This window comes from Triturus cristatus, chromosome 4_2 (assembly GCF_964204655.1).
Source record: "Triturus cristatus chromosome 4_2, aTriCri1.1, whole genome shotgun sequence".
Classification (NCBI taxonomy): domain Eukaryota; kingdom Metazoa; phylum Chordata; class Amphibia; order Caudata; family Salamandridae; genus Triturus; species Triturus cristatus.
Window position 1 is genome coordinate 18456913 of NC_140586.1, and position 24685 is coordinate 18481597.

The 24685-nt window shown below is 44.4% G+C and overlaps 1 protein-coding gene across 4 annotated transcripts in view; it reads left to right on the forward strand.

Moving 5' to 3' along the window:
- The window catches only part of HDAC7 (histone deacetylase 7), a 726616-nt gene that overhangs the window by 684017 nt on the left and 17914 nt on the right, over positions 1-24685 (forward strand). For 3 of the 4 annotated variants that reach the window (XM_085600245.1, XM_085600246.1, XM_085600248.1), the window contains 2 exons: positions 7673-7770; positions 19042-19160. In XM_085600245.1, the coding sequence (XP_085456371.1) occupies positions 7673-7770; positions 19042-19160 (217 nt within the window). Of the gene's footprint in view, positions 1-7672; positions 7771-8651; positions 8750-19041; positions 19161-24685 lie in introns of those variants that run through there. The other variant, XM_085600247.1, reaches the window with a different exon arrangement.

The following is a 24685-nucleotide window of genomic DNA, read 5'->3' on the forward strand; positions in this document are numbered from 1 at the left end:
ATGGGGCCTTTTGCAAACAAAAAAGTGCATTGTATGTACAAACCACAATTTGAAATTCCGTATCAGGTTACCAAATTGCGATTTGGGTTTGTGACCCAATACCGCTTTGGTATTTGGAAGAAGTGTATTAAGTGTGTTCCTTTCTCAAAATACTAAATCGCAGTGATATTTATTAATGGTTTGCAGTCGAATTCCGGTCGCAAAAGATTAAATATATTACCACCTCCTCAAGGGAGGTAGAAAGCCATGCACATCCAGGAAGGGGTCAAATGGGTCTTTTTACCCTTTGGAAATGTTTTTTTTTTTTTAAAGTGTTGTTAGAGGTCTAATGAACCTCTGCCTACGCATAAAAAAAATGTAGTTTCACTTTTCAGTTTTTTAACTCCCGTTTTTTTATTGAAAGAATACGAGTTGCATAAAAAAATGCTTTTTGTAAAAGCAATCTCAGACATGGTGGTCTGCTGACTCCAGAATGCCATCATCCCTGTGATGGTTGCAATTCCTAGTAATTCGCAATGTGTGGCATACCTCATTAATATGCAGAAGGGAGATCAAATTGCGAACCACTAAGAATACCAACCTATTAGTACATAGGTCGGTTGCAAATTACCACACTGATCACAAAAATACATTTTGCACTGTGCGCCCAATATTTTGCGGCCAGTGCTACGTACATCTGACCCATAGTTCTGAATGATTAACAGTCTCTAATTCATGAAGCCCTTGTCTTGTACAAATTCCTTATGTAAGTGACAAGGTATAGCAGCCATTCAAAATAGTAGTACTGCAGTACTCAAAGTGGGTGCCTCAAGGTTATCTTAACATTGGAGGCTTTCTTGAATGTAAGTTTATTTATTTATTTATTTATTTTATACTTGTGGCGGGTACCCCACACCCAATCAATGGCATAGTGTTTGAGCTGCTCATTTAGTGGTCTGCTTTCTGTGGCATGGCTGCCAGGCTAGACCTTAGGTGGAACGCTTTCTTCAGTCCACCCATGACCACACGTTTACTCATATTTTAATTAACTACGTAAACCATGTACTGTTCTAAAGTGATATTCAGCAGCAGGAGCCCTAAAGGAAATATTTCATTGCTGGCAAACAGGGCGTGACACCAGTGCCAGCACCTCCCTTTGTTGAAGGGCCAGACCAGTTAACGGGCCGGACTCTGGTCAGAAAGTAGACACTATGAATAGAATGGGAATGTGTGCTGTGACGGATATGGCTTTACCATATGAGGCATGATGAATATGGCCCAGGGATCAAGACTACTTTAATAGGCAAGATTTGCAACACTTTTTCTATAATTAGTTGTCTTACTCAGATGTGACTTGCAACTGGCTTTACAGGAGTTAAACAGACTTACGCAAGGAAGAAAAGCTTTCGGACCAGTCCTAATGTGAGTTTTTAGTGATTTTGAGAGTGTTTCCTCTGGAAATGATATACCCATCCTCTGGTAAGAAGCACCGGCTGAGGATTGCGGAGAGCAGTGCATGTTCACGACCGATAAGAAGCCACTCAAAGATGAGTTTCTGATTTATGACTAACACTCAGATGTTCCCCAACTCTTTGTGCTCAGGTAAGTAACATCATACCTACGCGTTGTTCTAGTTGCCAACACAGACCGTGTTCATACCTTCGCAATGCTTGTCAAGTCCAGCACCCTTGTGAGCCTGCTGCATGCTGTGGTCAAAAGTGTGCTGCCCCTGCAAACAGTGCATCATATTATCTATGCACCTGATACATGACTGTGCATGGACCAATGGGTTGCCCGTTCGTTACTTGAGCGGCCACCCAGACCCTCCTTTTTGTTAATGTGGCACCCGTGTGATGTGTGGGCATAGTATCAGGTCTGCATTGCACACTGTACGCATTTAAGATGTGCAATGAAGTATTTGAGAAGCCAACCATTTGCGTTTTACATTTCTTTTGTTACAACCGGTTTTAAATGGTCCTAAATAGCTCCTACTTGGACTACAGCCTTCCAGGACAAGACACATATAACACATCAGTAGTCATAAGCAATTGGTGTTAATGTATTTATTAGTTTTTCTACACAACTGTACCAATATTTTTTTTTTAAGTAGCTGGAACCCTTCTAGCTATCCAGTTAGATGCTGCCAATTCCGTCTTATCGTGTCCGTTACTTTGAGAACAACGTAGGATGTATTTTCAGTTTTATTGGATTTCAAATGCAGATTACAAATTGGTTTGTTTTCTTTTTGACCAAGACCTTGGCATCAGATCATCAATGTAAAAAAAAATGGTATTGTTATTCTTGCGCACTGGCATTCAGGCACGTGACTAGAGTTTTTCAGTTGTGGTCTAGAATCTAGCACTCCATTTCAGTTTCAATGTGGATATTCTGTTTCGATATTTTGTAATTAGGTTATGGGGACTGTTTTTTTTTTTTTTTAGTTCAGTGTTCAAGTATATTTAATCATGCTGAATTTCACTTTTTCATCTTGTATTTTAATTTTTAGTTTCTGGTTTTAGTTCCAATAATCGTTGTGGTTTGTGTGTAGATTTTCCTTTTGAATTTTGTATTTAGATTTTCTTTTTTGATGGTAAGTGATTTTTTGATGTCAAGTTTTTCGTTTTCTACATCAGTGTTTGATTTTATATATTGGGTTTCAGGTCATGAATTTATTTTGCAATGCTGTATTTTGATTTTCATATCATGTTGTCTTTTGGTTGTGCTGTCTGGTTTAACATGTAGGGTTTTATGGCAAAAGTTTAGTTATGCACATTGAAAAATAATGCCTTGCAGACTTGGGGTTCTAGTATTTTATTCTGAAGGGTAGCTTCGAATTCTAGTCTCTGTATTTGTTCAATTGTATGCTGTTAGTTTTTATTTATCATGATGGTTGAAAGTTTTCAGAAACTTATTTTAGGTATATCCTTGCTTTTTTGGCATCTCCATGTTAAAATTCGGGATTCGTTGTTTGGCTTTACCTTTTAGTGTACAACAATAATTTTTATCGTTGCAGCGCAATTTAATTTGGTCAATTTTAGTTTAGAGTATTTGTGGGTTTTTTTTTTTACATTTTCTCCCATTACATTTTTACATACGTACCTTTCAGATCCACAAATTGAATTTTACCTTTCTTTGTTGGAATTTGTTTTTCCATTTTGAATATGCATTTTCAGTGTAACATTTCAGTTTTTAACAACCAGTTAGTGTTTGGTTTATCAGTTCAATTCAACAGGCTTTATTCGGTCATAACAATGACCATAAAAACACATATTTAAAAATGCATTGTACATCATATAGTTTTTCAGATTCAGAGATTATTAAGAAAAATTCAAAGATTGATCTGCGTTTGGTGTATGTTTTTGGGGATTTGGTAGTATTAAGATTTATCGACATAGTCTTCACTAAGTATTAGCTAATTGATATTAGGCCCTTAATTTCATGCATTTCAAATAGAATGCACTAATATATATATATATATGATCAAGGCCACAGGACGTGGCCGAAACGCGTCATGGGCAGCACGGATTAAAATTAACTTTTCATTTTGGCACCAGCAAATTCTGTAGTCCGTACCTGTATTGCACTTGGACTGTTTGGATATAATATACATATATCTATATATCTATATATATATATATATATATATATATATATAGAGAGAGAGAGAGAGAGAGAGAGAGAGAGAGAGAGAGAGAGAGAGAGAGAGAGAGAGAGAGAGAGAGAGAGAGAGAGAGAGAGAGAGAGAGAGAGAGAGAGAGAGAGTGTTACAGAAGCACAGACTCCTAAAATATTTATGGCATACTAAGGAAAGCAGTTCGGATTTTCCAATACATAGATAAATGGCATTTTGACTCTATGAGGAAGCTGTCAGATGATAAGTTCTGCCATACCAAGAATAGATACAAAGTAAATGTGTACATTTCTTTATTAACAGAAAACCAAACTTTCAAGGTTTGTACAGATTGTAATCTGAGGTTGTTAATTATGTAATTAACTCTTACAGTATTATACATACTCAACTGTAATAAATTCTGTTAGTTCCTCGAACAATCTCGGTTGGTAAGCACGTGAGTGTTTCAGTTGCCAGTGAATTATATTAATAATTTCATCTCCACTAAAAGATCCTTGGGCAACCCCTGAGAGCAGCACGTCAGCTCGGAGCGCCTCACATCTTCTGCTCAAGCTCACTTGAGAGCGCTTGTACTGGCAGGCAAGGCCCACGGTTTGTCAGAAGCATGCCCAGACTAGGCAGTGATGTGAACTGCAAGCACGAGTCATTTCCATTTTAACTGTGCGCAATTTTTGTATTTCTGGAAACCCTGATGCCACCTTTTTGTTCACAGCACCTCATCTGAAAACATTCCTGTGTAGAGAAAACTCATTCTTGGCCCAAAAGCTTCTACTTGTGTTAGTTTAGCTTTAAAATGAGAAATGCCATTGCCCGAATTCTGACCATCCTGGTCTCTAACTCTATCCCAGTCACTGAGGTTCTGTTTCTTTATTTTACATAATTTTTTCCTTCATGTAATAATGTACCTGATATTGGGAAAGATGCGTTTTTCATCATTCTGGATGTAAGTTCACCAGTAAGGGGGGGATCTCCCAAGGACCGTTATCACTTGAGCACAAGGATCTTCATTGGTGCACCAGGGGATGCGACTGAAGGTCTGGTGAGATAGCAGCGTCCCTATTGCACTTCAGGAGGCACATTGCCACACAAGTCGAAATGGAAAGAGCCAGGAGGTCCTACTACTTGGCAGCAGTAGAAGACACCTGGGTCCGTATTACAGTAAGTGCCCCGGGAGCGAGCTCACGCTGCCCTGGGGGCAGCGCATTAATGCGACAACACAGAGTGACGGCTTGCTGCTTGCAGCCGCTCCATGTTTTCACTGTGCATGCGCAACCCGTCTGCACTTTTGAGGATGATTAGAGATCCCCTTGCAGGTGGGTGCAGTCAGTGACTTCACCCGCCTGCAAGGGAATGTCTGGGGGGGTCAATAGGATCCCCTTTACCCCTGCAGAGGGTTTCTCTCAGGGGGCGCACTCAGTTCACTACGTAGAAGGTGGCACACTTTGAGTGCGCCCCCTGAAAGCTCTGCGCCCGCGTCTGTAATATGGCACGAGTGCAGGCGCAAAGGCATTCCCTCATTTGCATAGGCAACACCCTTATGCAATGTGGGCACGCCCCCCGAAGGTAGTGCTGGCGCTTTAAGTGCACAAGCGCAATCGGTATTACTGAAGGGTACGAGCAAGCATCTGCGCCCCCTTCTGTAATATCAAAGTGCGCCAGGGGCGCGCAAAGCGGGTACAAACGCCCATTGCATCCCTGGGGCACTTACTGTAATACGGCCCCTTGTGCTCTAGTTTCTTTGTAGCTGCATCTGGGAAACAATGGAGACTCAAGGGGGTTCCCTCAAGGCTTTTTTAAATAAAGGCGTCAAGACTGATTAACTTGGCTGTCTACTCAGCGGTCAGAGTTGTGGTAGAGATGTACAGCGGAAAGGTGTACTTTTTCATTAGTGCACTCTTCAGTGTCCACAAGTCTGCATATCAATTCACAGCCTTCGGAGCGTGATTTACAAATCCCTGATTTATTTTCAAGGTGACTGTTTTTGTCAAATTCCAAAAGCCCATTTTTCAGATGTCAAGTACAGTGGTCTGTATACAGTGCGAAGGCACTCTTGAGATGACTGTGATTTAGATACTGGTCACTCTCGGGCAACATCGAAACACTTCCGACGGAAGCCTCATTGCACATACAACCCCTTTCCGACACTGCACTCCCACATGGCGTAGGCATGCTACCCATGCAATAAAGTGCTTCTGTGCAAACACGGATTGTTTCCACCAATGTCTGCCACTGTTGGTCAAGCCTGGCTTCCTCGTAAATGAGCACTACTAGACTGCACCACCTGGATATTAGTTTGATTAGCACATTACCTAGGGCGCAGCCAGTTATTTATTGATTTATTTATTTATTTGAAAGGTTTTATATAGCGCTGGCTAGACCCGGAGGTATCAGAGCGCTTTACATGAGTATCAGACCAAAGTTTCAGGTTACATCGTTACAAAGGTTACACAGTTATTAGAACATAGCTAAATAGTTACATGTTAGGTCGAGATAAACAATAAGGACATACACGTAAGGGAAAAAGCAGGTAAGGGGAGGGATTAAGGGGAGAGGGGGTATGAGCAGGGGAAGCAGACGGCGAATGAAGGAGTGAAAGGGGGGAGGGTGAGAGACAGCAAGAAAGAAGAGGGGGGAAGGTGATGGGGACACAAACCTGTAGACGAGTCAAAGCTGCGTCCAAAGTCCAGTAAGCTGTGATCCCAGGGTAAGTGGTATCATTCCACCAGCTCCGTTGCGCGAGGTTCCCTTTCCGCAGTGGACTCTCTCAGAGGGGTCGCTGAGACTCCAATGCCTACCTACTGGATCCTTCCCCAAAAAGGGGAGAGGAAGTCCTTTGGCAAGGGGCGCCATACCATACCTCAACTGTGAGTGACTCCCTTGGCACTGCGAACTCTCTCAGAGGGATCACTGAGACTCCAGAGTAGAATAATTGGATCTTTCCCCAACAAGGGGAGAAGGAGTGCTTAGTTAAAGGGCACATGGGGCCAGGCGAGGGGAGAGATTCAGGGGAGAGGGGATAAGAGCAGGGGAAGTAGACAAAGAGTGAAATAGGGTAAGCGGTGGGGGAGGGTGAGAGCCAGAGCATGAAAGAGGGCGGATCTTCCTTATCTCTGCTAGTTCTTCAGGTTTCGCTCCCTCCGTTGGGTTTGCCATTGATTCTTCCGTCTTGTGTCTACGCCAGACCCCGTTACTGCCAACACCCAGCTTGTGACAACTACCATTGAGTTTGTTACTAGTGCTCTGCTAGTTACTAGCGCTTAGTTTACTACTAAGGATCTAATTACAAGTGACCTGTAGCAGAGGTAATCCCGGATCCCACATTCCAATTACCAAGGTCATTGCAGTGCCAGCTCCAGGCTTAATCAGAGAGATCCCAAGCTGATCCAACGTAGACTCTTATGTCATGGGTAATAATATGTGGAAGCGGATGATATGCACTGATGTTCTCTTGTCAGTCTGCAATCCCGTTGCTTGTACCCGGGTAACTCATGTAGTACTATTTACTATTGCACCCAGGGATAATGGGGCAGCAATAGCACACCTTTTGTGATGCCCGATGTGAAAGTGTCTACCGGCACATCATGAGTACCGAGCTACTCTTAATGAGTGCTCATAGATTGGGCTTCTTGCTCGACTGAAGCAGGTTACTAGCGTTCAGCATGTAACTAGCGCCAAGTTTTCCGTACACAGCACTCAAATCGTTGTAATTTGACTCAATATTGTTGTTACTTGCTCTCAGTTTGCTGCTAGTGCTAGGCTTGTTAGTAGCACACAAACTGTAAGTGCTAGCAGTCATTTTGTTCCTATTACACCTATTGATGTAACTGGAAAGCTGAATTTCCCCTCTAGTCTTTGTGTTGCTGTGGCAAGTGCTGAGTTTATTTACACAACAGCTTGTCACAACTGTTCAAATTTTTACTGATGCTCCCTCTGTTATTGCTAGTTCTCGGGATGTTGTTCCTGATGCTCAGTTTATTGGTAGGAACAGTGTTCCAAATGAGCTATATTCCACAACTTCAACCTGCCCCTTACTGGCCTAATTTTTTTTTTTTTTTTTCCTAGGTTGGATCCGGCAGTGGTGAAGGATTTAATGTGAACGTAGCGTGGGCTGGTGGCTTAGATCCCCCCATGGGGGATCCAGAATACCTGGCTGCTTTCAGGTACAATTTAGATTGCAGAATCATCACTATTGCCCATTGTTGTTTTTTTCCTATTTTGTTCCTGCTTTCTTGCGTTTCTTTAGTACTTTTTCATGTATTTTGATTATTTTCCTCCAATCGGTCGTTACCTCCTTCTCTTTTCATTTACCCACTTGATCATTTGCTGTATAACTTCTTGAATCTTTTCCTCTGCATTCCAGCATGTTACTTGATTTACTTTGTATTCTTAATTGCTCATTACTTATTTTTCTGATTGTATTTTTTAATCAACTTACCCAATTATTTATTTTCTTATTTTGATTTTGTTCATACTAATATGTTTTTGTCTATGTAGTGACCTCCATTTTCCATTTCCTTTTTACTATTCCTCATTTTGTTTTGCCGTCGATTCTCTCCACGTTCCTATCACATCATTCCCACTTGTGTTCGTACTTTTTTCTTTTTGCCCCGTTATTCCACTTTAAATGCTTATTCCATTTACTTTTATTTGATTTTTCCTTTATCTATGAATTCTTTGTTTATTTCCGTGTTTTGGTTTTGTTGAATTTCAAGACCATTCTTCATGCTTTCTTCCTTCATTTGCTCTGTTAATTTTTTTTTTTTACTTGTCTCTTATTCCCCTGTCCCCCTTCATACTATTTACAAGATGCAGTTATCTCTACCATTTGTTTCATTTTTTGCTCTCTCATTCCTGTTCCACTTCTCTTCCCACCATTCATTTTTGATTGCCTGTTATAACCCGTGTCTTCATCTTTTGTCGGTAGCTAGTGACTGCTTTTGTCAATCACTTACTGAATGCATCTTTCAGTTGCTATTTACTTTCTTGATTTCCTCTGTGTTTCTCTGTCTCTCTCTCTCTCCCTCTCTTTCTCATGCGGCAGAAAGGTCCTATGCTATTATACTCGTAACCTAGGAATCTTGACAGCAACACTATTCTAATCCAATGCACAGAGAAAGTGGATGAGGTGTTACTGTCCAGGTAAGGCCCTCTCTGCACTCTTGGGGTGTTATGCATGCATCGCATTGAACAGACTGCTGAGAGAAGCAGTCTGCAATTCCGTCTGGTGGGGATTCCTTCTGGTGGAGAGTGGTGTACACAAGTCTGATCTTGGCATTTGCTGTCCCCTTGAACTATGAACTTCCTGGGGAGTCACATGGTTCATGGCTGAGCATTAAAACATAGCAAAGGTAAGAACGGATGCCTGATGCCTTCAGGCTAGCTGCATATTTTTATAGTAAACCCCATCTGAGGCACAGACCTGAAATAAGCAGAATTGCCATTCGCTTTCTCTCCACCATTGCCCCTGAATTGAACCCACGCTACCACAACAATTCATAAGAGTCTCTTAGAAATCCCGATTATAGATAGTCCTGATTCTCACTGTGAGGGAAATGTGTGATGTTCAGGACCTGGTATCGCCTCCGAGGTTTATTATTAACTGGATGCAAAGAGAAGTAGGTTGAGCCATGCCACTCAACTGTGGGTATCCTGCAGACACTGCTGCAGTATTTTATTTCTGAGTGGCGTTCAGTAGGGCACACTGAGAATTCAAAGTGCCCAATGCCGTGCAATTGAGAGAAATCAAGGGGGGAAATTGCAATGGTCAGAAGAGAGAGCGCAATAAGAAAAAGCGTCACAGCTGGGAAGAAAGTGATGGGTCTGAAGATGAGGGTCTGACGATGGGATGTATCTACACATACGACTTCCTCTTGATCAGGGTGAGGCAAAAGAAGCTATAAATGAGCCAATTTGGCTGCCTTCAGATACTTTTCATCTATCTTGCGGCTGTTAGTCCTCTTTGCCTTACTTCTCTGGTTCTTTGACATTTCTCTGAAATGTATTGAGAGAAAGGACAAATTGTGTGTGTGCGTGTGTGTGGGTGGGTGCGCGCAACTCATCGGAGGGACAGTGTGGGCCCCACTATATCTGGGTTTTTCCATTCTGGAGAAAGACTGAAATGACCCGAGGAAGCTCCACGGTTGCTCGGCACTGGCGTGGCCAGCAGCCAGGGAAGCCATACACTATGAAGTATAGGATGGCCTGACCCCAGATATACATTAAGGATTGCGCAGTTCCTTGAATTCAAGAACATTGCGAGCCCTGTTGTTCCCAACTACTTCTGGACGGTAGTTTCGCCCGTACAGCAAAATAAGAAGTTTTCTTTTCCCCGCAGTGTGGCACTACAGCTGGTATGGACTTTGATCCTTCGCTCTCCCCGCATTGCACACCAAGGTCAGATGTAACTTATTTAAACCAGTTGGCACTTCACCAGGAGACTCCACAGCTCTAAAAATGTCAAACTTTCTGAAACTTGTTGTGCAATTAAAAAACATGGTTTCTTTTTTATGACAGATACCCGAACACCTACTTTTTCAAAAAGGGTTGTACCTCTATACCTACAGCTTATTGAATAATTTGGGACTCTTCTCAAAAGTCTTTTTAAAGATATCACTGATCCAACGCCAAACCTAAACAACTTTTTTAAAGTCTTGGATTTCTGATCTTTCCGTTCCATTTGCAATTTAGCAACGACGGCAGCAACCTTGGCCAAAACTGTGCCCAGAGGGAAAACATCGTTTAAAGATGTTCATGTTTCTCGACTATTGGTGGCTATCTTTGGCATTTTCGCAGTAATCAGATCTGGGTCGATTGTGAAATTTGAGATTAGAAGATAGCATTTTATAGGTAACACTCTTAAATATATATCAAACAATTCATATATTAAAAAACTGAGCAGTCACCTTACTTCATTAACCAAAGTGAGTATTTTAGTCAAATGCAAAATTGATTCTTAAATCAAACTGTACATATTTGTAACATCAAAATTTACAATATTGAACTAGACCACAAAAATGTATTCTCTGAAAATGGAAGAGTGCAAAAATGCTAATGTGAAGTGGGTGTATTTCTATTTATTTCAGCACAGGATTTGCTGGTAAATATTAATTGCTACACCCATCCGGTGTGCCAACATGTCTACTTTCAGTTGCCGTCCTGTCCGACATGGTCTCCAATTGTACTCAGGCTTGGTTTGTTCTGTTGCTCCTATGCGCCTGCCCATACCTTTTTTTTATTAATTTATCATCTGAGTCCTCATCACTTCTTCCTCGAAGCAGTTGTGCTCTTCTGTCTTTTTGGTCAAAATATATATTTGGTAAAAGTGGCAAATGTAATCTCTCCATAGCCACTGAAGCTTCCCGAGGATCACAATATCTCCTCTTCTAATGATGCTCACCCACTGAAAACGAACTTCCTTGTGTGGTGTGTTTTTATTCTTTTGTGTTTTTATTCTTTAGGGCTAATTAGCCATTGCCTACTAGGCTGGACCCACTCCTAACCAAACCACGCTAAACCTCTTCTATTAGGCATCATCGTCTGTGGAAAAATATAATATTTGCCTATTATGTCATGGTTTCTGCTAAATAATACATATTGAAATATTGCAATTAAATCTCATTATGAATTCTTCCATTGTAAACCACTTTGGCTGTATCCACCCTCTTTTAATTGTAGAAGGTCTCCAAAGTCAGTGTTGTGCCTCACATCCCTCTGACCCTTCCACAAAAAAGTAATAAAACACGTTAACTAATCCAGCAGAATCGGAGGGCAGACACGGCTGCTGTACTGGAAGTCCATTTGCAACCAGCGTTAGCATTGGCTGCTTAATCTGCTTTTGATTTATCTGCAGGCTTGAATGGTCCGGTGGCTGACATCTGGCCGGCGGATGGCTTCAATGCACAAATGTGTTTTATTTGAGAGACCGCCGAAGCTGGAGAGTGCGCTTGACTTTGAAGCTGACAAGGACCTTCAGTATATTTGGCTGAGATTTCGATTTTTTTCCCCGTCACTTCCACAGTTCCATCCAATCATGTGTACTTTTTTTTACTCCAAGCAATAGTAATAGATTTTTTTTTTAAACACACCTCTGCCGTGCCTTTACTTTTTGTGTGCATCTGAATCTTACAAGACATTTGCGATTGTTGCTGTACAGAAGGTTGATGCCCTTCGACCAAGTCACGTACATTTATTGCCAGTGCCTTCAAATGTCTCACCTACCTAGTTCTTCATGAAATTGGCAGAACAGGTTCCTTTCTGCAGCAGGCCACTTTGTGCCTGTCACTGGCTTCGAACCACTTCTTGTGTGTTTGAAATGGACCCATCAATGCACCATGCTTTTCCGGCTGGGAGAAGCTGGGCTGTAACAAGGACGGTTGGCACCCATAGCCTGCCCTCTTTGTCTGCTACAAATGTAGCAATAACTCTGGTCAGTTTCATATCTTCCATGTTTTGCATTTTTTAATCAACTATAAGAAATGTATGTATTTTCATCGTTTGTATGTTTATTTCTCAAGTTTTTTTTAACAGTTTAGATTTCGATTTAGAAATGATCCCCAAAAACAAAGGGATGCTGCTATTTCACGTTTAGGTCAAGTTTATTTACTAATGTATCAAAGTATCAAGAATTAGTTCCAATCTCTGCCTCTCCCATTCATGCATATATAATGCAACATCAGAATGACACAATTCAAGTGTAGAGCTCTACGCACCAGTCTCACCAGGGCCGTGTCAATGCTTAGGTGACAAAAGAAATAGCCAAAAGGCCTTCCTCCTGCAAGCCAATATGAGATTTGTTTTTATTTAAATTTTTATTGAGCAGAGCATTAGGTTCAAGAAATACATGGTGTACTAAAAAACATTTTCACTAACATTAAAACCAGTTAAAAAAAAAAATCAAAATGACAACCTCACAATAATAATAATAAATTTAAAAAAAAATGACAAAAAGCTAAAGCAGCTAATTATGTTCTCATTCATAGAACAAGTACAAGTCTATCCTAGAGCACAGCAGCAATAAGGAAAATTCCTAATACATCTAAGTTGCAATGCCAGTAAAGTGCTAGTGCCATCATATCGCCTAAAGCCAACATAAATACAACAGATATATATATATATATATATATTTTTTTTTTTTTCCCCTTCCTTTTTCTTTCTCTTTCCTTTTTTATGAGATTGAAGTGACGACGAAGAAAGCACTACAATTGGCACCCTCCTTAGATATTGCTGTGAGTTCTTTTCTATAAAATCAATTCCACATACTTAAAAACAAAACATTTTAAAATGATATATGTATATTATTATTATTTTACAAAGGAGTGCAATATTCCTTATTTTTTCTTTCTCCTTCAACAATCATATTGCCATGTGTTACACACCCCTACTACCACCCCCATTAAACAGAATTCTATAGAATCTACTGCCTGGACGAGCATGTCATCTGAACAACCACAATTCCTGGTCCCAACTGGGGCCACTGCTTTCCTACTGAGAGGAGAGAATTTACAGCCGAATTTAGAGCTAGCTAGACAGGGTATTCTGTCACAAACTCGATGGAGTACTCTGTCCACTAAACCCTTGCTCTGACCGCCTCATTTAGAGACAGGCTGACCTAAAGATTTCCATCAACGGAGTCCCCAGTGACTTTGTTGCCAGAAATGTCTCTGGCGGCCGAACCGAGTAGGAGCATTTGGAGGAAGGGCATTACACTGCCTGCCCTTTTTAGGGTGGAACGTGTAATGTAAAAAAACAGAACAGAGCAAAAATAATGACCCACCCCCACACACCCTCAGGGAAAACTCCCAGGGTTTTGGCGTCATTCGTTTCTTGTTTTTCAAAATAAACTCCCACTTTTGGCATTTGTTAAAAAAAAAAATGTTATAAGTTTGATGGACAGCCTTTAAACCCGACGACGGCCATCCACACAATTTTGTGCAGTCAGGGGAAAAGAGCCATCACTGTAACACCTTTCAAGGTACAGAGAGGACCACTGGGCCAGCAGGCATGTCTACATTTTGCAGTCTGTCAGGATGGCGTTAGTGATGCCCTCCGCCACCTTGATGGGTAAATCAGACCCCTTATCTAGCTCTTTAGTGAGAGCATTCAGACTGCAGTTTGTAAACCTGGCCCTTTTCGTGAGCTGTAACTTTGCACTGAAGATTCACTTACGCATCCAGAGGTGATTCCATTATCAATGGGCTTTAGACAGAAATAGTTTTCAGTCGAACCCCAGAGGGACCAATTCAGCCTTCTTGTCTCAGAAGAAATATCCACTTCTAATATGCAACTGAAAGTAATCTGATCCTTGGTGTTTTATACACACAAAAATGCAGTTGCCACATTTTAGGAAATGACAAAATATAATTCCTGAATAATGGGCATTAGTCTCATCAAAGGCTACTTTTTCTGATTGATCCTATCAGAAGCCTGGATTGGTGCAGAACGCCTGCCTCTGCACTGCACAGTGCCTAGGTTTGCCCCTTCAGGGAGAAAGGTGCCTACAAGGGGAGCGGATTGAAGAAGGGTTATTACAAAGTTGGCAACAACATCAAGAGAAAGTCTGAGGGGACGGTGGAATTAAAACCAGATCCCTGCCAGGGCTTTGAACTTGGAAGTTTTTTTTGTTTTTTTTTATTTCGTTTGAGATCTAAAACGTAACCTGTCGATGATTCTGGTCTTTTCAGAGCTTGACGCAATATACAAAACATTGAAAAAAAAATTGTCAAAGTGTGGGCCAAGCAGCGGTTTCAGCAGTTCTGCACAGGAGCTGGAGCTGCTGCTGTCATTTAAAGCAGTCAAGAGACTAGCACAACATGGATGCATTCAGATGACCGTACCTTGGGAGAAGTAGATGCTTGCGGCTGCTGTGAGTCCAACTTTCCTCAGATGGCTGCAGGGATTTATTATTGTAATTTTTTTTTGTTTAATGGTATCCATTCCCCACGCTCTGCAGCACATGTGGTTTGATTTTTACATAAAAGAAATCTCAAAATAGGTCTTTATTTACGTAGAAACTTGATTTCCACTGGGATTTCCTGGGCAGCCTTGGTAGCTTGTCTGTTGTAGCATAGAGCACGCAATGAAGAGCTCGCAGGCATCTCTTTGGCTATGCTTGGTTCCCTAGGGCAGCTGGCTAGTTTCTCCTCTGCATAGTGTTAAATGTGCACACGTCTTCCCAAGTCTGGTGCAGGGCCTGCTTTAGGGCAGTGCAACTGGTGCAGCCACACTGGGCGCTAAGTTGTGGAGGGACAGGGGGGCGCTGACATCAGGGGAGGGGGGCGCTGACATCAGGGGGGGGGTGCTGTGTTTAGTAATACCTTATGATTGGAGAGATGAGGGTCACTTTTGCCCAGTGGTATTGAGAGAATCTGAGAAGGGGGTCATTGGTTGTGGGGGCGCCAAAAATGATTGTCGCACCGGGCGCCACCAGCGCTAAAGCCGGCCCTGGTCCGGTGTTATGCCTTTGGAAAGCCATATGAGCAGCGCTTGACATGGTAGACTCCACACCAGTCCTTTCATCCTTCCAGATGGGAATTTGATTTCCTTATTTTTAATTCACCTGAGTGAAATGAATATAACACCTTAAAGGGTCCCATAGTATCATTGTCTTCAATTTGCAATGACATTCTGAATTCTGTCATCTATTTCTGAATCAAAGCGTCTGTACAAAATGTTAAAAAATATAACAAAAAAATATCTCATGCCCCACTGTTTAAATGCTTTCACACAGTCATGGGTTCATAGATTGCATTGATTTGCATACCTCTCAAAGGTATAATACTTGCGGCCGGAGTGCATTATGTTGCGTACATCAAAATCGCTCTGAGTGGACATTTCAATACTGGGCCAAGGATTTGTAATGTCAGACGTGATCCTGAGAAAACATTCTTATCAAACAAAATGTTGGGTGGAGATAAAATACCACAATTAGAATGTAAAGGCAAGGCCAGAATTGCACATGGTTTCGTTGTCTGAGCTGGAATAACATTGATGGCTTTGTTAACGTTAAGGTGCATTATGCCATGGCCATGCCATACTAATTATAAACATTTAAGTATCACACTTCGACTACTTGTTTGTTTACTTCATAGCATGGGGAGGATGCTCTATATCTGCGAAGAACGTTTCAAATCATTCTAGGCATACAGAAATACAAAAAATGGCAAAATACAGAAAATAAAGAATTGTAGTAAGCACAGAAAGTATTGCACATCCAGGGATCTTGAGTCATTTACCATATCATTTACCATATTATAGACAAATCAGCTTACAGTCTACCAAGTCAGCCCTTTACCCACCTGTAGGTGCACTCAAAGGCCCTTCTTGTTCTCCAGCTTTTCCCTGGCTATTCCTGTGCGTTCTCTCAGTACTCTCCTTGTTGTTCCTCCTTTCCCCAAAATGCAAAGGCATATGGTGCATTTGCACACCTGCCAAAAAATGTCTTCCTGCGTTTCCTGCAGCCAGCCAAGGCAGATACTTCATCCTGGTAGAGTTTCACTACCCGTATTCTCCTCACCTATGCAGCTACGGTGGTCGTGGACAAAGTGTGAAACCCAGCTTGTTGCATCCCTTTTGGCCCAGCCCAGTAGCCATGCAGAATATATGTGGGTGAGGTTAGAAAACACAGCCGAACAGCTTCATTCTGTAGGAGTATGGCTGACGACGTGAAATTAGTAACTCAAATGGCCTCTGGCTCTGCCCACGCAACTAGGCATAGCCTTTACAGAATTTGTGCCCATTACAACCTCATCGCAGTTAGCCATAGATATCATACAACATAGACTGATCATGCTACAGTTCTGTTCAGCTTGCAAGTATCCACTCTTTCAGCAAAGCCTACTGTCAGAATTTTTTAGAAATGCCAGTGCGTGGACAACATTGACTCTTCCACCATCTCTCTTCAACTTAAAACTTTGTTGTTTGAGAAAAAAGAATGCCATTTCAACTGTCTGATTTTTGGCTAGCTTCCATCCTGGGGATCATTATGCTTCAAAAACCACTGTAACCTCTCATCAATGCCAGAAAATTGACTGGATTTATTAAAATAAACAAAAGATCTTTGCGAAAGCATTGGGAAAATACAAAGCATTATAATGGCAAACTGACATTGCAGTGTCACGCTGAAATCCATAACTGTTTGGCCAGAAAGGAAAAACAACTTCACTTTTCCCGTTGCATCCATGTGGCCACCTGCCCAACCAGGGAACTCTAAAGATATTAAGAAAAAATTAAAATCCAGTATACTCCACCTTAAAAAATCACCCACAACCGAGAACCTAACCTCTATACTCCAGAGCTCTTGAAAGGTATCTTTTAACAAAAACTAAGGAGGACCACTAGCTCAACACACACAAGTCCTCAACCTTTAAACTCATTTCTTAACTGAGACTATATTCCTTCAACTACTCTCCACTTTGAATTTGCCAACCTCTCAAAACCCCTTTGTACATATGAGAAAACTAACTTTGTTCAGTTCCTGATGTTGTGATACCTAGCTGCCATCTCGGCCAGAGCGACCACCAATCACTGCAATGAATACCAACATAACTCAAAACTGTTTCCCTCAAACAGACTGTGGAAAAATGCCACAAACCCAATGCCCACCTTTAATTATCATCCAACTTACAATGGTCATTGCCTTGGAAAACCAGTTGAAAAGAGCTTCTTATGCACACCTATCAGCGTACATAGAAGAAACAGATCTTCTCTCTGACATCAACAAGATTCTGCCCTGGGTGGAGCACATAATCTACACTTAGCGCAACAAGGGGTGAGATGCAGTTTACGGTGGACACCAGCTAAGGGGAGTACATCTGCTTTTGGACCGTTGGGTCAACTGCAATATGGTCCCTCATTCTACTCTGTCTCTGACACTCAAATCTATCGTGATATAAGGCCTCATCCTTTACTACATTACCTACTTCCTCATAAAAAGTTTCTCATTCTGCCTCTGCCTCCCTTCTGCTTTGAGCCTTTACCCTCACCACACTGATTTATTCTCACCCGTTTAACAGTCACCCACTCTTTAACATAAACCTGAGACCATTACCTCCTCTAACCTTAGCTGCTACAATGATGCCAGTGACCCACAGATCAAAGTATAACTTCAGAGCCCATCAGAGCTTGATTTCTGTCCAGTCAGCCAGTGCCCGTCTCTTAGCAATGTACACACATCATCATGATATTCACGGCTCATGTCTTGTCTTCCTTCTGCAAAAAAAAAAAAATACCTCCTGATTGGGCATTTTGTTATTCAATGTGTCCTGGTGAAAACTCCTTCTCAGTTCAAATAGCTAAGATATTGAGTTTACTCCTTGCAAGAATTAGAATAACCTAAACACCTGGAATTCACAACAGCATTACAAACCTCACTTTTCCCACATACATAAGGACTTTTATGATTAAGTAGTAAACAGAAGTGTAGATAACCATGTGTGGAAATGTATCTCCTCATGCTTATGTGCTGAGATGCCGCTGCAGTATGTTTCTCCACACCTCACCCAACACCTTCCATAAAAGTCCAGCTACGGCCAGCAACCTGTACAACCCTACATTTTGATAAGGGCGACTAGAAGCCCGGTGCAAATCAGATAATTTTGTAAAAGATAAAATACATCAGTTGCAAGTTGCGCTTCTTCTTCCCATTCTCTTCTTCCTTGTAGTTTCGCTTTTAGATAAAGTTAGAGAGTGATGATGAAATGATACCATGGAAATAGAATGCTTTATGGTTTTAAACATGAATAGTGCCGAGTCCTGTTGCCTAATTTTAGGGCAGTCTGTGATAGACAAAGTAGCTTGTGCACTATCCTTTAAAAGGTACCACACTAATCAGCTACACTGAATGGTCGTAAACTGAGATCTAAGTTTCTTCTGAGACCGCTTCAGGTGATGCCAAGGCTCAGAATGTAATTCATTGTTACCTGACCAGAACACTCTGCCCTCCCATGCTGATGTTTTCTTTTGGCAGTGGCATAGCGTGTGCCATTGGTCCCAGGACAAAGCGATACCAAAGGGGTCCAGGGAAGACATGGCTTGGCAGTTCGGGCTGGATGTTCCCATGAGGCACAGGGTCAGACTGATTTGCATATGGCCATGTCTGAACTGGGGTGGTGGAGTGAGCTAAAGAATGATGATGGATTAAACCCAGATCAGTTGACTGGGGGTGAGTGTTTGATTTGCTCAAACGCTCCGTCCATCATCCCCTTTGGTATCGCATTGGTCCCAGGACAAGCAAGGAAAATTGGCGCCTCCCTGCTATGTGGGTAGTAAAATTTAACAATATTCAGGTTACAGTGTACCCTTCAGGTCTGTGGCCCCCAGCTGCCAGTGCACCTTCTGCATAATTGATAACTACGTCTCTGCCTTTGGTTTGAAAGACTATACAAATGCTAACAATGAATGAAGGTGTAAAATGTGTTTTTCCTTGCTCATTACAGGACAGTAGTGATGCCCATTGCACGCGAGTTTGCTCCAGATGTGGTGCTGGTGTCAGCAGGATTTGATGCCGCCGAAGGACACTCGGCCCCCCTTGGAGGATACAAAGTATCTGCTAAATGTAAGGAGAAACCTCAATTTTTTTTTAAAGCTGTCCCATGTGTTAGGATCTCCGTCACTCTAATGATGTATGCATTCATATACCTGAGATTTGTAGTGTGAATGTGCCTTCATCTGGCCATTTCAGGAAGTGGAATTAAATTCAGGTGGCTTTCATAGGACGGTCAAAACTGAAACTCACTTTGCCAAATGCCTTTAGGCATGAGTGAATTAGCTGCCAGGAAAAGGCTTTTACTAAGGGTAAGCTGGTTTTGAGATACCAAAAATTTTTAAAAACGCCTTCCATGAGGAGCCTAGCGCGCAACCAAGATGGCCGCGTAGGCTTGTGGCTCCCGAGGGCCTCCACAACCTCCCACGTCTATCCTGTCATAATCCTGGTTTTTTAGAGGGGCTTTTGTCTATGATCTTGCGCTAAGGTGCCACTCGTTTTCCAAATCGAAATTGGACTCCGGGAACCGGACTGGTGGCGATCTGAAGTTTGCGGCCTTCTCCGGCCTTGGTCCCGAACTCGAGTTGGTGAGGTGCCCGGGTGCGAACTGAACAACAGCGGCATGCCAGTCTGGGCCTGCCCCGGACCCCGTGCTTTCACTTTCGGTTTCGAGTTGATCAGAGTCAGTAAGGTGGTCGTTGGATTCAAGAAGTTCAGCGATGCTGGTTCTCCTGGATCTGTCGGCCGCCTTTGACACGGTTGATCATGCTAGACTCCTGATGCGACTGGTTGAGATAGGCATCCGCGACCAGGCTCTGGGGTGGATACAATCGTATCTGTCCCAGAGAACACAGAAGGTGGCACTGGGGACGGTATCCTCAACACCCAAAGTCCTCAGTTGTGGCGTCCCGCAAGGGTCGGCTCTCAGCCCCCTCTTGTTCAACATCTACCTCGCTCCACTTTTTACGTTGATTGCCAATTGGGGTGTCAAGGCAATATCATACGCCGATGACACCCAATTGGTATTTCCGTATTCAGAGGTGTCGCAGGAGTCCTTCTCGAGCTTTAAGGGCTGTCTCCAAGATGTGGCCTGTTGGATGAATACGAATAAACTAAAGCTAAATGCTAATAAAACGGAAGTGATCTTTTTCGGTAAAGGCCCCCCTCCACCTTCAGAGCTATGGTGGCCAACGGAGATGGGCTTCAGAGCTATGGTGGCCAACGGAGATGGGACTAGCCCCCTCACCCAGCCTAACGGCAAAAAATCTGGGAGTGCGATGGGATGATAGTCTGTCCTTTATCTCGCATACTCAACAAGTAGTCGGCTGCTGCTTGAGTAAGCTGAGGAATCTCCGTAAAATTCTAAGACTTCTACCTGAGAGTTGTCGGAAAACAGTTATCCATGCCACAGTGACATCTAGGCTGGATTACGCCAACGGTCTCTATCTGGGCTTACCTAAATACCTTATTCAAAAACTTCAGCTGGTCCAAAATGCGGCTGCGAGACTGCTAATGCGGATTCCTTTTAAGCACTCTGTCTCTCCGTATCTTCGATCACTGCACTGGCTACCAGTCGACAGCAGAATCAAATTTAAGGCACTCACGCTGGCCTTTAGATCTCTGTTTGGCGCCTGTCCCAAGTATCTGAAAAATCGGCTCCCGAGATACTCCCAGGCCCGTGCGCTTCGCTCCAATCGCCGAGTTCGACTTGCCGTCCCACGAGCAAAAAGGGTTCGGTTGGGGGGGCGAACTTTTTCAGCTAATGTTGCAACACTTTGGAACACTCTACCCCCAGCAATTCAGCAAGCCCCCTCTGAATATTGCTTCAAGCGGCTGCTAAAGACCTGGCTCTTTGCCCAACCACGCTAAGCTTCCCCACTTCTGTTCTCTGGGTTAACTGTGTTTCTTGTCCTAGCGCCGGGACACCTCCTCGTGAGGTAGCTGTTCGCGCTTTATAAAATGCTGTATTATTATTATTATTATTATCTGCGGAAACTGACGTCGGGACTTTGGGTGAGCAGTGCCGAGGACGGAGTGCATAGCCTGACTCTCGAACTGTAAACGGGCCTATTTCAGTTGGTGGCCCGGACCTCCTGCACTTGTCGCCTGCCTTCCTCCGGGTGCTGGAGGGTGCTGACCTTGGTGGTCGCTGATGATGGCGGCGAGAGTGGACGGCGACAAGCTGAAACCCAAGTCTACCCGGAGGGGAGCCTTTTCCCAGGCCAACAACATGGACCGCTATGCGCAGCCAAAGGAATCCCCTAGTGGATCATATAAATCGCCTGAGCCGCCCAAGGAGGCCTCAGGCGCATCATCCGAATTGACTTTGCTGGATGTCATGGGGGCCATTGAGGAGATGAAGGCGACTGTGAACCAGCAATTTGATACCTTGGCTAATAAATTGGACTCGGTGTTGATTGATGTGACTTTGGTCAGAGCGGACCTGTCCAAAACAAATGACCGGGTCGACTCATTGACTCAAGCGGCGTCGAGCCTAACTGTAGATGTGGCCGCTTTGCAGACGGAGGTGCGGAGGTTGCAGCTCGCCAGTGACCTGACTGATCGTCGCCTGGAGGATTCCGAAAGCAGGGCCAGGCGGAATAATGTCCGTATTATCGGGGTGCCCGAACGATCGGAGGAGGCTGCTGCGGATCTTTTTGTGGAGGATCTAGTGGTGACTCATCTAGCACCCAAGGGGCTGAGCAAGTTCTTCGCCGTGGAACGGGCCCACAGGATTCCAGGTGGTGCGCCCAAGGTGGGTGCTCCCCCGCGGCCTATCATTGCCCGACTTTTTAACTTTCGGGATAGAGATGCTATCCTTCAGGCATCGAGGGTGGCTGGGCCATTAAAGTTTGAGAACTCTGTTAGCTTTTACCCAGACTTCACGCAAGCGGTTCAAAAGCAACGGTTGGGATTTTTGGCCATCAAACGGCGCTTGAGGGACATGGAGCTGAAATATGCGATGCTATTCCCGGCTAGGCTGCGGGTTGAGTTAGAGGGTCGCTCACATTTCTTTGACCGGCCGGAGGCGGTGGGAGAGTGGCTGGATGCCCTACCTAGGGGTCGAGGTCGGGAAGGTCGGATGGCGGAGAGTGTTCGACGGAGTAGGAATGGAACTGGGATCCTGGCTATGGACCGGACTGGTAACGTTTTGCACCTGTGGCTGCACTGGACTCCAGTTTGTAACACTTTGCCCTTTGGTATTTGGAGGTTGCGGGGGGCTTGCTGGGGCCCTTTCCTCCTTCTGGGGTTTTTCTTGTCCTTTTTGTAGTGAGTTTCGTATTGGGGCGACAGGCACACTGCACGTTGGGGGGGCTGTTTGGGCTCACGCAGGGGTGCAGGAAGGGGGGAGTTTTGTTGGGGTTGATGGGGTGGAGTTGGGGTTTGTTTGTTTGCATCACAAGGCGGGGTAATGTTTTCTGTTGTGCTATTATGATTGTGCTCTCCGGGAGGGGGATGGTTTGTGCTGGGAGGGATGGGGGGTAAGGGGTTGAGACTTCTTTCATGGAATGTGAATGGGCTGGGGGACAGGATAAAGCGGGGGGTGGTCCTGCAGTTCTTGAAACGTATTTCGCCTGACATTGTGTTTCTGCAGGAGACGCACCTCATAGGGAACTCTTTCCATGCCATGAACAGGCGAGGATATCGCCTTCTGGCCCATTCTGGTTTCACCTCTGGCTCGAGGGGAGTGGGCATTTTAGTTAGGACCTCTCTCCCGTTGGAGGTGGATGAGGTTCTCCACGACGACAGAGGGCGCTACACTGCGCTGGTGGGGAGATGGGAGGGTAAGTTGATTTCGCTGGTTACTGTCTACGTTCCGCCGGGCCTGCAGACGGCCACCTTTGCTGATTTGGGGCGCCTGCTACTTGGGCTCCCGGGGGGCGGGTTTGGTCTTGTGGGGGGATTTTAACGCAGTGGTTTTCGGAGTTGAGGATCGACACCCCCCTAGGGACCTCCCTCGGGCCCAGAACTGGCTGGGGGACTTTCTGGATACCCTGGGACTTATAGATTGCTGGCGGTTGAAACACCCTGGACAAGCGCAATATACCTTCCACTCCGGGGCCCACGGTAGTCTTTCGAGGCTTGACTATATGCTAGTGCCTGCGGCCCAAGCTGGGATGATTGGGGAGGTGCGACACTTGGCCCGCGGTATATCTGATCACTCCCCTCTTTTGCTACACTTAGATATCGCCTTGGGGGCGGAGGGGAGGGTGGCGCCGATCAACCCCTGGTACCTACGAAACCCCACGATCCGTGCAGACCTGGTTAAGTCCCTGGACCACTATTTTGACGACAACGTGGGGTCGGTGTCTTCCGCCGTCTCCCTTTGGGAGGCCTTTAAGACGGTGCTCCGGGGCCAGGCTCTGTCTCTCATCTCCCATACCAAAAAATGCAAGGCGAAAGAGGTGGTTCGACTAGAAAATGAGATCACCGAGTTGGAGATCGATTTGGAGCAAGGTGTTACGGATGACAGACTGCATGTGCTGGGGCTTAAGCAGGCCGACTACAAGGCGCTGGTTACTGAATCTGCTAAGAGTATGAGCAGGGAGCAACAGGGGCGTTTGTACCATCTGGGTGATAAGGCGGGGAAGTTGATTGCCTGGTTGGATAAGAAGGAGAGAGCGAGTCGAGTGGTGCCGGTTGTTGAGAGGGTGGATGGTGTGTGTGTGTGTGTGACGGACCCCGGTGATATTGTTGATTGCTTTGCGGAGTATTTTCATGGGGTTTACTCTCCGGTCTCTGAGCGATCGGAGGAAGACTCTCGACTGCTGCTTAAAGACATTGCTCTGCCATCTCTATCTGATGAGGATAAATTATTGATGGATGCGGCCCCGTCGCCGGATGAGATTGCTTTGGCCATTCGCTCTATTGCTTCTGGCAAGGCCATGGGTCCTAATGGCCTTCCCATCGAATTATATAAGTTGCGCCCAGATAAGATTGCGCCGTATCTCCGGGACATGTTCCTTGAGGCACAGGCGGCGGGCTCCCTCCCCCCTGACCAACGTCTTGCTACTATTGTTGTTATCCATAAGGAAGGGAAGCCGCGGGATCGGTGTACTTCTTACAGGCCTATCTCTTTGTTGAACGCGGAGCCCAAAATCCTTGCCAAGGTACTGGCCAATCGCCTGATCCGGGTCGTGGGCGACCTGATTCATCAGGATCAATCCGGTTTTATACCCCATCGCAATACCGCTTTGAACCTGCGGCGACTGCATGGCGTCCTCGCTAGAGCGCCATTCATCCGTGAACCGGCCATTTTGGCGTCCCTGGACGCTACCATGGCGTTTGACACCTTGGAATGGCCGTATATTTGGGCAGCATTGGCTAAGTTTGGGTTTGGCCCGGGGTTTATCGGTTGGGTGAAATTGCTTTATGATAACCCACTGGCGCAGGTGGTGGTCAACGGACGGGTGTCGGCTCCCTTTGTTTTGGGTAGGGGCACGCGACAGGGATGTCCGTTGTCGCCTCTTCTCTTTGCGCTTTGTTTGGAGCCCCTTGCGGAGTGGCTGCGGTGGCAGCCTTCGATGCGTGGCCTTAGATGGACGCCGGAGTACGAGGATCGTGTCTCCCTATATGCGGACGATATCCTCTTGTAT